Raw genomic sequence first — 17,552 nt, forward strand, 5'->3', positions numbered from 1 at the left:
CAGCTAGTGCAGACTCAGTGGGGAGGGTGTGCATGGTGGGTGGAGGCGGCTGAGCCCGCTCTGTTGGGAATGTGTCTCATCTCAACTGGATTGGAGCTGTACCTGTCTCTTGATTAGAAAATACATGTGATGCTTCTGTTATTTTCTGATCATTTATAGCTTCTTTTTTTATCCCCCACTCTGCGTCTCAAGACAAGCTTAAAACAGGACAAGAAAAAAACTGAAACCAGCAATCGTCAAGCTTTTTAGAGAAAGAGTTAGATAGTGGAAACAGCCATTTCAATGAGTATTTCAGTCATGTAAAGTTCATGAAATGGTGGTATGAAATGGAAGAATCAAGCTTTAACATTGGTAGGGATCAGGACTTCAATTTCTGCACATTCCTGGGAACAGAGGTTCAGTTTGGGTGAACTGAAATCACTGTGAGAGCATGCACCCAAGCTGGGGAACAGCTCCTCAGTCAGGGAAGAGGTCTCAGGATACAGTGCTCAGAGGCACTGAGCAACACTCTCAGCCTAAAGAGTAAAAATTTTAACTCCTGTATTCCTGCTGCAGGGCCCCCAGCAGTGGTTGGGAGCAGCAGGCTGTTGCCTGCCAGTGCCTGAGTGCCCGGCAAGCCCAGCCCCACAGCCCCAGTGCCTCTCTTAGGCTCATACTGAATGGTGCCAGTGCACTTCCATGGGGCAGAAGTGAGAATTAGGCTCTCCTTCTACTCCTGTGTTTTCTGACACACCTGGCTAGCCTAAGTTGTTAAGTGGCAATTCAGGGTGGGAGGCAGGGACATTTTCACTCTGACCTGACTCTCCCATCCCACAGGCAGCCCCTGCCATGGCACTGATGATGAAATGCTCCAGTGCTATTCTGCAGTCATGCCTGGACCATGGGGTACTTATCCTACACTGTCTTATGTTGTGGTTACTCAGGAGCCAGCCCTAGAAACCTTTGTTGAATTTGCATTCTCTGGAATAAGAGCTGTTTTGAATATCTGAAAAACCTAGGCACAGGCTTCAGAAATGGATGCAGTGCTGTGCCCATGCTGTCAGCCCGCTCTGCCAGCTTGTGTCCAAGCAGCAGTGGGGAGGGGATGAGGGTATGCTGGGAACCTCCACTGGGCAGAACTGCATGTGGGAACTGCATTGGTTTACCCTAGCCTTTATTAATAGGATCATAGAATGGTTTGGGTTGGAAGGGACATTAAAGATTATCCATTTCTAACCCCCTACTGTGGGCAAGTGCCACCTTCTACTAGACCGGGTTGCTCAAGCCCCATCCAGTCTGTCCTTGAACATTCCACTGATGGGGCATCCACAACTTCTCTGGGCAACCTGTTCCAGTGCCTTACCATCTTCACAGTAAAGAATTTCTTCCTAGTATTAATCGCTCTTCCTGGTTTTCATTACTGCCCGCATGTTGCGTTAAAAGCACAGAGGTAGTCACGTAGCCTGCAGGGATAAAGTTTGGCAACACCAAAACCTTGAGGATAAATTGAGTCCTGTGTAAAAAAGGCTTTGCTATGTGCCTCCACAGGTACTGTCAGGGCTGAATTGCTTCATTACCTTTGCTCTTCTTTCCCAACTTGTTTTTCCTTTCAGTGCTATTCTGCATTATTGCTAAAACTGTTATTTCCATTAACTGCTACCTTAGTTCTCTGTCCTGGCCCAAATATGGGGCTTCTCTTGCCCCCAGAGGTATTTTCCCAGCAGTCCAAGAGCTGAGTCCTGTCAAGTGTTCAAGCACTCTCGAGCACATTCCCATGGGATTTAGCACTTCAGAGGGCTGAGCCCATAAAACCAGACAAGCAAGGACTGATGCCCATTTCCAAATGTAATAGGATCACATTCTAACCTCAAGGTAGTGCAGATGTTTTTGTTTTTGCTTCCTTTCCCCTCTTGTGTTCACATGGTGGATTGATGGGATGGTGCATTGCAAAAGAAGTGGGTTTATGGCAGTGCAGGAATGCGAGCAATTAGCACACAAGGGAAAAATAAGAGTGCTGCCACAATGTGCATATTCAGAGCCCGATCCAAAGCTCCTTTATTCAGTCATGGCAGAAATCAGTGTCTTAATTTTTCATGCTCTTTCAGAGGTTGTTAAATCTTTCATGGATACAAATTTTTGGCAAAACTATTTAGTGAGTTTCTTGCCGAAAGGTTTATGGTAGCATGTAATGGAAAACAAAATATATTTCTAAGCAGGGGTTATTCAAATCTGCTGTAATTTAGTATCTTGTACTTTTGTTATTTCTTGCCAATTTTTATTAAAGATTTGTCCCTTTCCATGTGTTTTGCCATGAAACGCCCCATTACTAATCATGGAGGGTTTGGTTCAGCCTGCACTGGACAAGTGGCATGGGAGCCTGAGCAGCAGTCAGTCAAAACTGCAACCAGCAGCTTCCATGGTCTTACTATTCAGAGGAAACTTATTTATGGAAAGTGAAAATGTGGCCATCCTGTAGGTGAGAAGAATTAAGAGGTCTATGTAAGGCAAATGAGAAGCGTTTCTTTTTTTGTGTTCAGCTGGGCACAGCCTCTCCACTGCAGTCCCCGTCTGTCTAGGAGAGCTGCAGATTTGCTCTGCTCTGTAGCTTCCCTCACTTTGTCTTGCCCCAGGAGAGTTGGAGCTGCCAGCCTCAGTAAAATAACAAAGGGGTAAATTAAACCACTCACTACAAGTGCTGGTATGAGGTCTGTTCATCCTGTTGTCCTTCATGCAATGAGCAACAGACTTCTGAGGCAGCTCCCAGTAGTGGGCTGTACTCTGTCCCATTTGCGGCACCATTTCCTCTCAGGTCTCCCTGGCTTGCAAGTTGGTTTGTTGGGCTTTTTTTCCTTTCTTCCCCCCCCCCCCCCCCCCCCCCCCCATGGCTTTAGCAATATGTCTGCAAACAAGCAAGTACAGACTCAGCACGGGCGCAGGCGGAGAGTCGTGGCATCTGATTAACAAGGTCTCCCTGAGTAGGCAGAACTCACTAATGAAAATTACCTTAATGAAAGATGTTTGTTTCTCGTGCCACTGCCACAGAGGCTTGAGACCCCAAGGAGACTGAGGCGCAGCTGCTGTTTATGCATTACAAGAATGTGATCTCGAGACTGAGGGGATTATGTCCTGATGGTGGCTTGGGCCAGTAGGGGAAGAGGTCTGAGTGCTCTGTACAGCTCCTGTTCCCATTGCGGCATTGCCTCTGGTCTTCGGCAAAATTAAATATTTAGGTTATTTCCATCTTACTTATTTCCGCCTGCTCTTAAATTCCTTTTTATCCGTCGGGGTAAGACACATCCAGCCGCACCTTTTTTCTCCACTGTTGCAACAACACTATATGTATAGGAGGAATAAAAGGGACTATTATCCCTCTAGTAACAAAACAAACATGAAAGAAAACCAGAGCTCTGACAAATCTGCAGTGAACTTTGGCACAACACTGCAGCACGGACTGTATAACTCCATTTATCTGGAGGTCCCTGGTAACACCCATAATCTGCAAATAAATGTTAGGAAAATCAGTGGAACTGATCAGTGGAGTGGACTTTGAGGAAACTGCTCTTTTCTTCTCCTGCCCTGGAGAGCAGCAAAGAGAGGATACCAGCTGGTTTTGGCAGGACTACACTCCAGCGAGCAGGGTGACATTAAAGCACTCTGCTTTGCAAAGCTTCCTGGCATGTTCTGGGGCTGAGGCTTGCAGACTGCAGCCTTTGTATGCTTTAGTCCCAGGGATATAACTGGGCTTCCAGTAATCGCGGTATTAAGTTTTCTCCCTGGCTTTCTAAAGCGTTTGGTACTGTGACAGTGCTTTTGACTGGTGAAGGGTAAAATGAAGCCCACATAAGTATGATGCAGCAGAAAGAATTTTATTCTTTAGCTGTGACGCAGATGCACCAGCTTTGTGTTTAAAAACAGCTTTTGTTGACAAGGTCATCTAATGTGCCATTCTAACCCAAAGCTGGTTTGAGTAAAACTGCCAGTGGGTAAGTGGGTTTTTTTCCTAGCAAACATCCGTCTTTATAACTGCATAGGATTAGAAACGTCAGTAAATCAGATCTACCTCCTGCCAATTGTGAGCCCTCCTGCAATTTGTTTAACTACCCACCAGCAAGAGAATTGTGAAAGCTAGATTTCACGCATCCTGACTGCTGAGTATTTACAGCATGTATCATTAAACTGTGCTTAAAAGGAGCATGTAGCTAATTAAAAAACAAGATTCACCACACCTTAAAAACTGCATTTTGTTTCAAGAGACATTTTTCAGTGCATCAATACACTTCTCATTTTAAAGCTGAATGCAGAAATTCTCTCTGTTTTAAGGGATAACCTTGCTCCTAGCTGCAATTAGGAGTCAAAAGAACCAGTACACACAAGTGATATTGGTGTGTTAAGTAATCTGGTGACCTTGCTGCTGGCCATGTTGTTTTATTTCTGATTTTCATGGGTTTTATTGTAGTGGCTCTGGAGATCCTGTTCATGAGAGGGAACCTTTCCATACCTCTGTGCTCCATGGAATGTCTGGGCCAGGGTGTTCCTTAGGGCACTGTGTGGGATCGCACCGGGGACTCTGAACCCATATGTGGGAGGCCAGGAAAGAAACTGTGCGGATAGTTCCCCATCTGCTGTGCATCTGATTAAAGTATTAAGTCTCCGGAAATCAGTATTTTCCCCTCCCATGTCTTTGTGAATAGGAAGCCCCACAGGTTTCAGTTCCCAAAACCTTTACCCAAGCTTCAGCAGCAGTCCCGGTCCTGTCCTGGTTGCTGCTGTTTCTCCTGTGAGAAAGGAAGCAGCGGCTGCGGTGCCGGGCCCCGCTCACCGCGGGGGCCGCCCCTCACTTCCCTCCTCCTGCCATTGCCTGGCCGCGGGGCTGAGGGAGGTGTGTAATTTCTCCTTCCTGTGACCCCTCACCCCAGTCCTTCTGGGGAACGAGTTGTCCAGGCTCCCTCTGAAGGCTTCAGTAGCCGTTTGTTCTGCCGTGCTTTTGTAGGGATGCCACTATTCCCAAGCCTGGGGACCTCAGCTATGTCCCTTCAGCCCCAGGTGCAGGATCTCATCCTTATGTCCCTATGACTGTATAGGGAGTCCACCTGGCTGTGGTGCCTGCCCTTCTCTGGGTGATGCTTCTTGAAGCACCTGCATTCAACAAGTTTTACAGTTTATAGCCTGTGAAAAGCCTGGGGAAAAAGATGTGAAAAATGTCTGGAATTCTTTCATTGCTTAATTATCAAGTGATGACTTCAATGCAGCTTTCAACGTGAAGAAAGCAGAAAGTCTGCACTTGTGAAGAATGACAAATGCTGGCCAGGGGCTCAGCTCTGGAATACTCCCCTCTGGCTTCTCGCCTGCTGCCCTTCTCCCCAAAGCGAGGGAAATGGAAAAGCTTGGCTGTAGAAAAGACCACAAATGGCTCGTAATCAAAAGGAATGGCTTATTTTGCTTAGAGCTTAGAAATAGCATATAATCCTAATGTTACGGTGTACATATTGAAAAAGCTATGTTTGTAGGGAAAATGGTTTTAAAAAAATAAACTTGGCATCACTGTGTTTGTTTGTTACAGAGCAGTGTCAGGAGCTTATGTAGACAACTATGTAGTGTATAGACTACAGTATATAGGAATTATATTTGCCCTGTGCTGTTTAGTAGGTGGAAGCATTAGGAAAGCTTGATGTTGAGCTATAATAATCTCATTTTAAATATTAATTTTTTATAGATTTATATAACATATTTCATACAATGTTTCTTTCTTCTTCTTTCCTCTAGTTGTAATTTTTTCCATAGCAGGTTGAGGGGAGAAGAAAAGTTTTAAGGATTTTGTTTGTTTGTTTTTTGTTTAAATGGCTATTCATTTGCAAGTTGAAATTTTTCATATGTAGGCCAGCTACATTATCATTATGTTTGCCTTATTTATATGAAAGATACAAGCACAGTCAATGGATATTTTTGAAGCATCAAAACCAGTGCTTGCTTCAGCACCCAGGTTTGGAAACATGACTTTATGAGGTAATGTTAGCAAAGTTCTTCCGGAACATAAGTTCACAAGTGCCAGCTAGCCTTAGACTCTAAAGTAATGTCATTTGTTTATGATTTGAGCTATAATTCTTGTGGTGGACTTGAGTCATTAGCATAGCAGTTAGGAAACTGCTTTTACATTTATTTACACTGGTCCTATAAATTGCTGACACTATAAGAAGCGATGGCTGGAGTGCTGCTGACCTCAGTAAGTCATGGGCTGGGCTATGGGTCCAGGCAGGTGTTACCATGTGGGCAAAGTGTCACGTAAGATACCTTTCTCCGTTTTGTAAATGCTGAGAAGTCTTGTCTTCTATGTGTGTGTTTCAGACCTCGTGTTTAGCAAGCTATGGGCGGAGCTATCTTTTTAAATCCCAAATTTCCCCCATGTTAGACCATGTTATTGCGTGTGCCGGGTGCTGAGAAGCTGTGAAAAGCTAATGGATTTCTTATTAGAGATTATGTCATCATGAATCTGTGCCTCCATCTCACAGGTCTCAGACTGACCACAAGATTTTGTTGCACAGACAGCTTCATGCCATGCATTAGTTAATAAGAGCAATGTGCTAGAAGCTCCCTGCTGGCTTTAGGGACACATTCTGTAGAATAAACTCACAGGTATCAGCATGCTAAATGAATGAGGCTTTCATACAATTTGTGTGACATAAAGCAGACCGTTACATAAAGTTGAAGCTAGCATGTGCTCGTTGCTTGGATTGGTGTGGAAATATGTGTGGGTTTGACAGAATATAGGCTCTATTGCTAATCTTATAACACGTTCTTTAGGGTGAGGAGGCAAAAAACATTCCCGGTGAATCTGTAACAGAGGAACAGTTTACCGACGAAGAAGGCAACGTCATCACAAGAAAAGTAATCATGAAATACATCACTGCTCTGAGTCTTTGCATTCAAGTAACTTCTTTTTAACATACTTTCTCCCTTTAGAATCTAGGAAAAAAAAAATCAATATTTTTCATGTATTGCTTCCCACAGATCACCCGGAAGGTAGTAAGACGCTTTGTTATCCCCCATGAGAGGAAAGTTGGTGAAATGGTAATGGAACGGGGACAACCAGGAAATAACAGTAGACACAGAGGGTTGTGTTGACTGCTAGAAAGTGCTGCTAAAGGGCTGGAGGTTTGCATTTAACAAGAAGCCTTGGCAAAGTGCAGTGCTTGCGGTTATTGGCAAGTTGTGTGTTTGGGTGATGGGGCAGGGGTGTCTCTCTGTGCTGTGTGTGGGCAGGGGCAGCATCCAGGGGGCCCAGATAAATTCTGTTGGCACAGAGCATTAAGATCTGTCTCTGTAAAACAGGCAGCAGGCTTAGGCCATAGGTTTTGGGCCTGTTTTGTGCCATTAAGATGAGCCATGTCTGTGTGTTTGATTAAGCCCTTGCAGAATTTGTGCCTTATACCTGTAGGTGTGTTGTGTTGCTTTTCTACCAGCCCAAAGGAATGAGCTGCAGTCTGATCCCCACTGGCCTCCCACTCACCTGTGTAATACCCTTGTGCTAGTGACTGAGGGTTTGCAGGATTCAGGGGAACAAGCACATACCCAAGCAATGGTATCCTCTACAAGCAAGCAACAAGACAGGATTTCGTCCCCGGTGATTAAAACTGGAAGCCGTTCTGCAGGGCTGGATTATGCCCAGCTTCACCACCCTGAAAAAGAAAGGACAGTGGGAAGGACAGGACTGCTGTGCGCCAGCACACCCCAGCTCTTCTTGCAGAGGGCTCCAAGACTATGGGCAGGAGTGGGCAGGCTGTGCCTCAGCTGTCCTCTGTCTCAAGGAGCCCTCGGGGGAATGGGCATCACCTCTGGAAACAAATGGCTTCAGAGGAGCTCGTGCCTTCTTCCCCAGCACATGGCCCTGGGAGATCTTTGCTTCAGTAAAACTGTCCTTGGGGTTAATGAAATTCTTGTCTGAGTGAAAACAGATTCAGAAAGGAAGATAACAAACATTCTTTATCTACTGGTAGTAAAAAAGAAAGAAAGAAAGAAAAAAAAGCAGGGGACACACACATGTCACAGAAATAAAAGAATTGAAACAAACATATTCCCATTCCCACTTTCATAGTCGTTTATCAGGGGAAAAAAAATTCCTACCCAGCAAGGGGGAAACATTTTCAATTTGCTGCACCAGATTAGATTAGTTGGAAACTACAAATAGGTACAAATACATCAATGTAGATCACCTGAGGGGTAAATTCTGCCAATAGCCGCACATAAGCAGATGCCTTTCTCTGATGTGAGTGAGGCTTGTGATTTATTTTTAGATGATTATTGAGCTACTTTTAACGAGTAAAGATGAACTTTATTTTGGGGTTTGATGTTTTAAAGACATTGAAACCTGCACTGCTTGTCATTGTTATTGGTTTTACTTCTGTGCTGCTTCAGTGGCGGTTTTTGCTGGCTTTCTTCCTCCTCCCTTTATACCATTACTAACCTGCTTACTTTAAAGCACAGACGTTGTGAAACATCATAACATCAGCCACAGCCTATGCTGTCAGAAATGTTCACCAATCCAGCTGAGCTGGGAGGCTGATTGGGAAAGGAGATTTTTCCTTGACAGTGGCACTGGATCCCACTGCAGTTGGTGGCAGGGGCTCTGCCGAGGACTGCTAGCCAGGCACTCCAGCCCAGGGGTCATGCTGAAATTGTAGACCTATGTTTCCTACTTGAAGATGATATTTCAGACCTGTGCTTTTGCAGCTCAGCAGAGTGGATAAATAGATTATGTGTGTCTTTGAAATGAAGTGTTAATGTGATTTAACTGCTTTTTACTTATCCTGTTACAGCAAAATGTGAAGCCTGTTTTGGAAAGCAGATTTATAGTTACGAGTACTTTCTGCAGACTATGCTAATGTTTATACTTTTCCTTCAAAGCAGGGGGAAGCTTATAAGGTTAAGACAAAGAAAGAAGTCAGACATGTGGAGAAGAAAAGTTACTCATGAAAGCTGAAAGCCGACCACAGAACGGTCAGTGTGATCCATTTTCTTCCATTGCTGAAGGCTTTTGCCAGCACGGCGCTGTGCAGCACAGGGAGTAGCACCTGGGCTGCACAATGGCTTGACTCTGCTACCCTGACATTGCTTTCCAGCTGCAAAGCTCAATAGTTTGCTCTAGATCTTGTAAGCAGAAAATGACCTTGTGTTCACATATAGAAACTGAGCTTTACTTCTTGGAACATAAAGCAATATTGAGGCGTGTGCAAGATTTTTGAGAGTTTTACAATGTCTAGTGTTTGTAATCCTTTCTACACCATTTTCTACCCCTAAAAATTAACTCGAACACAAATAGTAAAGGAGCTGCACACAAGTAAATCTGCTGGGAGTGAAAGGCTTCTTCCACTGTCAGGCGTGTGATCTGAGGGCAGTTATGCAAGTCAAAGTCCTTGTAAGTGAAGTGTCTCAATATTTGCCAACAAATAATCCCTACCGTTTCTTGTGAATTTTATTGATCCAGCCTTAACGATTGTAGCAAACCAGCAGCTGATGGTATAAGGACTTTCCAAGCTGAAACTAAATGCACAGGCTAAGACACCCTTGCAGGGGCTCTGTTGGGACGTGACAGAGCACCCTGAAGCCAGAGGCTGCCTTGTCTCGATGACAAAGCTACAGTCACAGAGAAACATGCCTGTAAATACAGGAGGAGCCTGTCTGTGTCTGTCAATGCTGGTCAGTCAGTCATGGCTCCAGGTTTACCATGTTCATGTCTTTTTTTCTACTCAGCACTTCTCTTAGCTTTGTTGGGTTTCAGGAACTGGGCAGAGGAAGAGTTTATGAAGTGCAAGTCTATGTGTTATCCTTTTCTTGTACATCTGGTATAGGATTGACTGTAGGATTTAAGAACAGGATAAACAGGACCTGGAAAACATACCAGATAGTGATGTGGAGGAAAAGGACAGAAGCAGGTCACCAGTCCCTTCTGACTGCTGCAATGTATGGTAGCCCCTAAAGCCACCTGTGTGTGTGAATAGTGCCATTTGAGATGAGCAGCTCTCAGTGTATGGGATCTAGCTGAGGGATTTGTGGGATCAAGCCCCAAGGAGCATGCTTTCAGCATCTGGTAAGCACCTACTGCATCCACTTAGCACAACTGCTGAATTCCTGCTTTTATTGAGAGCCCTCCCATGTGTGCTAATAGAGTAATACAGCTTCACCTGCCTTGCTGCTCAAAATACTCATAAAATATTTAATGTTTTGAAAAGGGAGGTGATTCCTTTGAAACATCTTTCTTATTCATGGAGTTTAGGGATACAGGAGGAAAGCAAGACAAAGGGACAGCATTGCTTGTATGAAATTGTGTCCGACATTGGCTTCCATGTTGTTCCATGATCAATCTGCAGGGGCAAACCAGCAGAAATGTGTAAACTCAAAAGCAGTGAAGGCAAGATGGGGCATTGAACCCCATAAGCAGTATAGCTAAAGAGCCTGCCAGCATACAAGCTTAGTGCAGCACATACTGAGGATAAGGGAGAAGCATTTCATTTTGAAATAAAATGACATAAATAAGGCAGTCCTTGCCTAATGTATGAAACAGAGTCTGACCTTCAGGAAGCCAGAGACTGAGTTCCTCAGAACCAGATTTGCTCCTGTAACCACTGGTGTATTTCTCCTGTGATTTCCAGTAGGCAACTCTTCCGTGCAAGAGCCCTTACCAGAGAGTCTGCCTTAGATAATGAACCTTTGCTCAGGGGGGAACTTTGTCCTGCAAGATGAATCTCTGTACTCCAAACTCTGATATGATAAGCATGACCAAATGTGCGTTAATTGTGAGCCCAGTCAAGAGTCCACTGAAAACATTTTATTTGGATGCAGAAGTGGAAGTATTTGCACAGGCAGGGGATTCTAATAGAAAACGAGTTTGTTTTGTAATCACAAAAGACAAAAAAAAAATCCTGTTGTGGAGGCAAAGGTGGTTCTTTTCCTTTGAGTGTTTGAAAACAAAAAGACAATGTTAGCTAGATTTTGCTGTGAAAATGTCTTTATCACCATTGCAAATAAACCCGTTGTGAAACATAGGCTAAAAGGAAAAGCCAAGAAGTCTTGCGTGCAATTCCTCAGGACAGCACTGTGTGAGCTGGCGTGACTGCTGCGATGGGAACAGGCGGCTTTTAGCAGCAGGACAGATTTATGACAACTGTAGATGTGGGCAAGGACAGATTGCTTTAGCTTAGAAGGAGAGTGTAGCACTCCTGGGGAATGCGTGTGGACCTGTGACCTGATTAGTAAAGCAGCATGTCCGTGCCAGCCTGGATCCTGCAGGCACTGTGCAAGCCACGCTCCCTAGCAGGCTGCCCTGTGCCCAGGTACTGGGGAGCCACAGGTCTCCCATCTCCTGGTGTGTTTGTGTTTCTGCTTCCTGCCCTCCTTGCTGCAAGACATTGCTGTTGTACAACAGATGCAACAAACTCACTGTCCTCATGTGCATGGCTCTGGATGGGCAAGAGCAGGAGCTGGACCCCATCTCCTCGGAGCCAGGCGGGAGAGGGATGGGGCTGCCCCTCTTCCTCACTTTGTCCTTCACCATGCCTCCTGAAGGCTGGACTCAGCATTCCTGGCTCTGCCAATCATATTCCCAAGAAACTGGCAGAGGTGGATGTGCAAGGAGAGCGGGTTCTCCATCACTGATGGGGGTGCTTGCACACAATGAAGAAAAACGTGCTGTGGAAGCAGCAGCTCTCTTGCTCTGGAGACGATGCCGTTTCTTCCACAATAAAAGTACCTATTCCTTGTCATCATTGGATCTGATGGGCTGGTGCTGTGTCTGGGGTGATGAAATGCAGCGTGTTACAAAGGTATTTGTAAATCAGTTCACGAGGTGTGGACATCTGCAGCTGCATTTTCCCCTCATGCTGGGAGCTCAACTAATGTCATTACCTACCTGGAAAGTGTGTGATTTATCCTGCTGCAGAATGCCATCATGCCAATTGCAGCTTTTCTGTTTAGTCAGGGAAAGGCACGAAATTGATTCTAATGAGAGATTCTGAAATGATTTCTGCTCTCTTTTCTTTCCATAGGACTGTGTGCTTTTACTGCCAGTATTCTAGAGGGACAGTCACGGAAGAAAAATCAACAGGAATTAAACATTCACCTATAAAAGTGTGCGTGTGTTTGCTGCTTCCCCACATTAACCGCATGGTTTTTATGCAAAAAGAAAAAAACAAACAAAAAAAACCCCAAACAAAAAAAAAATTAATTTAGCATGAACCAATTTACAGAGCATGGAAATTCACGTTCATTCACAGGATTGGAGGGTGCACAGTTACCAATGCAGTGTATATACAAAATGCCATGCTGTTAACAGCTTCTTTCAAGCAGTTTGATGTCATCTCAAAAGAAATAAATTCCTGTGGCCAGAGAGGATGTGCGAAGACAAAATTGTTAAACCATGGAAAGACACTAAAATTACTAAAATCCACAACAGCTCGCCTTATTTTTCTTGGACCCAAACTGTCAGGGTATAAAACACTATTTGTTTCTTTTTTAAACATCAATAGTTTTGCTGTAAATAAATAACACTGTATAAATTCTAACAAAATAGAATAAATGTTGATAAGGCACTGCCTTTTCGATCACAAACAGAATATTGCAAATGCATTGAGCAGGCTAGGTGTCTCAAATGGCTGCACCTACAGGGATATTCTGGGTGTATCTTCACAGATTCTTGTATATTAGCAATTATAATGTTTGTATATGCAAAAACGCTAGCTTGATTTTAAAAAAATCTTTAAAATCTGCTGCAAATTTAAATGATTCCCAAAATGAGGAATTCTGTAGTTCTGTGAAAATTTTTCTTCAGAGTACTAATATTTTGATGCATGTGTTTCACCTTATTTTGATTAAATCTTTTCCAGTTTTGCAAACACTATACCGCAACATGAAAAATAAGATTTTATCTGTAAACACAAAGCCCTTCATCTAATATTTGTTGCTGTTGCCAATTTTTCAATGAAATGACCTAAGACCCATAATATATACAGTAGTTGCATTATGGGGAGGGGGGGTGCTATCTGTTCTCGCTTTGTAACGGGGGTAATGCTTGCAGCTTTAGAAGTGGGTTGGTGCTCCAAGGAGCACAAGTTTGGGATATTTTTAAATGAACTGAAGAGAAATTATTAGCTAATAGACTGGCAGCACGCTGTAAAATTATTACTGTATTGTGTACTGGCTATAAGATGTAGAATCTTTCAGTAAGCCAATCATCTGTAATCATCCTAGCAGTGTAATATTAGGTTGTTAAGGCTGCTGTGTTTTAAAGGGCATTTTTATTTGGGTTTTGGTGAAATACTTTAATTTGTTGATTATATTCATATGGAAACAGCATTCATTGATAATAGCTCTAATTACGTATGTATGAAAACAACAAACACTGGATGATCTAGTTGATTATTTAAGCATAAAATAAATTGTGTTAAAACTCTTGGATAACGTGTATTTGGCAGTGTTCTTGTACCCTACAGACGTGAGGCTTCATGGGGCCAGCTGTTAACCACCCCTGGCTCTCAGCTTCTTTTCCTCTCTGTTTCTTTTGTCTGCTCCACCTCCTTGTCTTCCAAGTGTGCCAAGCTTGGCAGACTGTCCCCAGGTCAGGGGAACGGGAGGAAAACACAGCAGCCAGCAGCACATGCCCAGCAAAGCGCTGAACCCACCTCCCTGGGATGGAAGAGACGTGGGGAAAGGGCCTATGCAAGCCTCTTCCCCAACACATGTGAGCTCTGGACCTCCTGGAATTTCTTTTGCCCCATTGAGAACCACTACCAAAGGCAGTTTTCTCCCCAGAGCATGTCAGTCAGACCAATAACCAACCCACTGCCCATGATGTCATTAAAGTGTACATCCCCTGTACACTTCCTGTGTATTATCAGTGATGGACCTCTATATAAAAAATGTGGCCAAAACAAAGGTCTGTAGGCAGCATCAGTACACTCACTGCTCTGGACTCCATACTTCTGCAGTAAATACAGTTTATTACTCAGGGATCAGTTTTACCTGGCTTTTAAGGCAACATGGAGATGAGGTATTTCACCCCAACTTGGCACCTGAGGAAGCACCGATGCTACAGATCCTCCTCAGTCTGCTTGTTGTTATCTTCTGATCCCACAGGAACCGGTCCTCACCTGGGGTCAGTCAGCAAAGCTCTCCTGACTGTGGTGAGGAGCACTTGACTTCAGGAGAATGTAACAGGTTGGTTTGTCAGTGTTTCTGAGTTAATAGAGCCACCAGCTTTTGAAGCAGTGACAGTAAATGAAGTGGTTTCCAGCGTTTGAGCACCCAGTCTGTGTTGCAATGTGTTTTACCTAGGTCAGGATACTGCTGGTACAATGCTGATGGTTCAGGTCCTTACACCACGGTTTGGAGGACAAATGCCACTTTACACCACTGGAGAACAAATCCACCTTATTGCAGTTTGCAGTCCAACAGCAGTCATCATCCTCCTGGAAACCTCACCATCCAGATGCCTCCCTCCCACTCGCGAGTATCCAGATCAGCTGAATGAAAAGAATGTTTTCAGTAACTGCTGAGCAGATATATGTATTTAATATTATATAGTGATTGCACAGCTGAAAGCAAAGGCTGTGGTGACAATCAGCGGGAAGGCAGGAGCAGCACTGTAGAAGAGCCTCGGTTCATCTCTAGCAGCATCCAAAAGGCAGCGTTTCATTTGACTCATCTTTCTCCTCTGCCTGCTCCCCTGTTGCCTGATGCTCATGCAGAAAAAAGCTGTGATGGTACCTGGAATGGCAGCTCTGGGAGGCAGAACTGCTCTTTATGGAGACAGAAAAGTGGGGTTGCCTGTGCATGTAGCAGAGGTGTGTAGGTGAGTCTCGACAGGTCTCCTGCCGCTAGCAGTGATTTATGTGGCGGCTTCAAGCTCGGGGAGTTGGTCTTGACTGTGACAGCACACGTGAGGAGCTGCAGGCTCACCCTGGGGCTCCCAAGGATGTTTTTGCAGCAAGGCCCAGTCATGGGGAGCACTTGGTGCCAGAACAGGCTGCATGACCACGGCAGATGCCTCTTGGGCCACTGAGGCCAGCTCTGTACATGCCCAGCAGGGCAGCCCCCACCACTGGCAGGTCCCAGACCCCAGCTCCTGCTGCACAGGCTGGCAATGTCACAGCTTGCTTCCCGTGAAGCTTTGATACGAAGAGACAACAAAGAATGGGAACTCTCTAGCTAATTTTGCAGAGTTTAAAATTTCACATTAAATGCTGCACAAACAGGATTTTCTGGGTGTTGGTTTGTTTTGCACTGAGTGTATTGATTCCATCAGTAGCTCAGGATATTTGGGAAAAACAAGGTTGAAGCATAAATGGTCATTTGAGAAGAAAAACAGGAATCTCGCCAGAACTAGCAAACAGCACAGACAGCCCTGGAGTGAGTGAGGGCCTTACCTAAATGTGCACTTTTTTTTTTTCCATGTTTTCTCCAGTGAGAACATTCCCCTTAGAGGCAAAATTGTAAGTCATGGGACTCTGATTGCATCTATTAAAATAAACTCAATTGCTAAATACGGCGTTCTTTTCATCCTTTGCTATTTGATTTAGCAGTGCCTAATAATGCTGCGGAGTATCCTACCATACTTTTCCCATTTCTGAGGAAATATCAATTACATTTTATTTGTGGCCAGTAATAGTTTTAATGTCAAAAATTCTAAGAGCTCCCGTAGTGCAGAGCTGACATTAGTGGAATAAATGGCAGTTGCTTGCAGGATTGCAGCACCCTGCTAATTAATGCTAATTTCCTGGGGGGTTGTTTAACACAGGCTTTGTCTGTACCACGCACTGTGCAGGAAATCAAGAAGTGCTCTACCAGGGGCTGCTGCAGCCTGGCATGCCACACTCCCCAAAACCTCTCCATGCCCTGTAGGGAAGGAGTTTATAATTGAGGCTTCTTTGGGTAGGATCAAGTCAGTAAGATTTGATGAAACTCATTGAAGTCCATCGGTGGCAATTTTTATCAAATTTTTGTGCAAACTCAGCACAAGCAGCTTGGCCTGGACAACAACATGTGTGGCTGCCCCAGCCCCAGGGAAGCTGTGCCAGCCCTCCTGCCCCTGCCAGCTCTCTCCCAGGGAGAGGGAGCAAGCCAGAGGGCTGGGAGTTGCCCTGGCTGAGGCTGGTGCAGGGATGCTGGGCAGCGTATTGGCAAGGGGCTTGGTTTTTGTCCCAACTGCTTGCATGATGTATGAAAAAGCTTCTGCTGACCCAGTGCATCCTCGGCCTTGGGATCATGTGCAGGGATTGCCAAGGGACAGGAGGAAGGGGTGAATGCAAACAGAACTGTTTTCGGGGATGATCCTACCAAACTGGGGCTGGAGGAGGAGCTGGTCCTGGCTTAGCTCCCCTCTAAACCCCTGAGTGAGCAAGGGAGGGAAAATATGGTCATAGCATGGAAGAAAATATTCTTGCTTGGTCGAAAGCACAGTGGTTTTCTGATAAAGATGTGGACCCTTTAGATCCAGCCTGCTACAAAATGCTTGACATAAAAAATTGTCCATTACTAGCAGAGGAAAAGGTTAGTGAAGGACAGAAAAATGAGCTGTTCAAGAAAAATCTATGTACGTGCCACATTTTTCATAACTGCTGATGCTAAAAACAGTATGCAAATTGTGCATGGCTTTATTTATTTGACTCTAAGTCCTGGAGGGAGGCGAAGATTTATTATAAAAGTTTTGTTGGTACTCTTCCCATCATGCTAATATTCAATTATTGAGAGGTATTTGGGCTATAAAACAGTAAAGTACAGCAATGCCCTGTTTACCAACTTCCTTGGAAGGTTTCTGGAGGCTGGATGTTATTATGGCATGGCTCAACAGAACCAAACTAGCATGAACTCTGAAAAAAATTTCCTGAGAAAACAAAAATACAAAAGCAAAGCCCCAGAGCTGAAGATGGTTGGCTACTGGTTGGATACTGCATGGCATATTTTCGTAGTCAGGTACTCTATCCTACAAAGAGATTTCTTTTCTAATACAGATTCCTGATTAAATAATTGTTGATCATAAAAAGAAAGCAGCATTACATTATTTTTATCTGAATTGCTTGTTAGAAAACATGTTTTAACTTGCATCAATAGATGCCTCAATCCACAGTATTAATGATATGAGTTTTTTCCTGCTCATACAAATATCTTTCAAATCAAGGTTTCTCCCCTTCCACAACCCTTCCATAATGGTAAAATCTCCATATATGCACTCCATTCCCCCCTTTAAATATTCCCTTGTATACAGGTCACATTCTTTTTAATGCTGCTTCAGTTTATTTTCCTAGCAGTATTTGTCATTAATTGCATTTTAATGCAACTTTGTCTTTCCTTTCTTCCCCTGCCCATTTCAGTCAGGTACTCTGAGTACTGTGCAGATTTTTTTTCCTGGGGTTAATTAGCTTCAGTTGGCCTTTTCCTCTTCAGTCTATAAGTACTGAATATTTTAATAAAATTGTATTCTTATAGAAGGTCTTCCTGATGATTAATGGACCTCCAGAATTGTATTAAGGAATTAAATCTCTGAACATACCTCTTCTAACTCCTCACACCTAGAAATTTACTTTATACAA

At 44.1% G+C, this 17,552-nt stretch overlaps 1 protein-coding gene across 5 annotated transcripts in view; it reads left to right on the plus strand.

Annotated features, from left to right (window-relative positions):
• Positions 1-13,422, plus strand: part of ANK3 (ankyrin 3) — a 206,066-nt gene extending 192,644 nt beyond the window's left edge. For 3 of the 5 annotated variants that reach the window (XM_027649512.1, XM_027649513.1, XM_027649510.1), the window contains 2 exons: positions 8,878-8,970; positions 12,015-13,422. In XM_027649512.1, the coding sequence (XP_027505313.1) occupies positions 8,878-8,946 (69 nt within the window). In that variant the 3' untranslated portion in view covers positions 8,947-8,970; positions 12,015-13,422. Of the gene's footprint in view, positions 1-6,777; positions 6,862-6,984; positions 7,045-8,877; positions 8,971-12,014 lie in introns of all 5 variants that reach the window. The other 2 variants (XM_027649509.1, XM_027649511.1) reach the window with 2 other exon arrangements.
• The last annotated feature ends 4,130 nt before the right edge of the window (positions 13,423-17,552 follow it).

The sequence above is a fragment of the Corapipo altera genome, unplaced genomic scaffold, assembly GCF_003945725.1.
Source record: "Corapipo altera isolate COAL_440 unplaced genomic scaffold, ASM394572v1 53, whole genome shotgun sequence".
Taxonomy (NCBI): Eukaryota; Metazoa; Chordata; class Aves; order Passeriformes; family Pipridae; genus Corapipo; species Corapipo altera.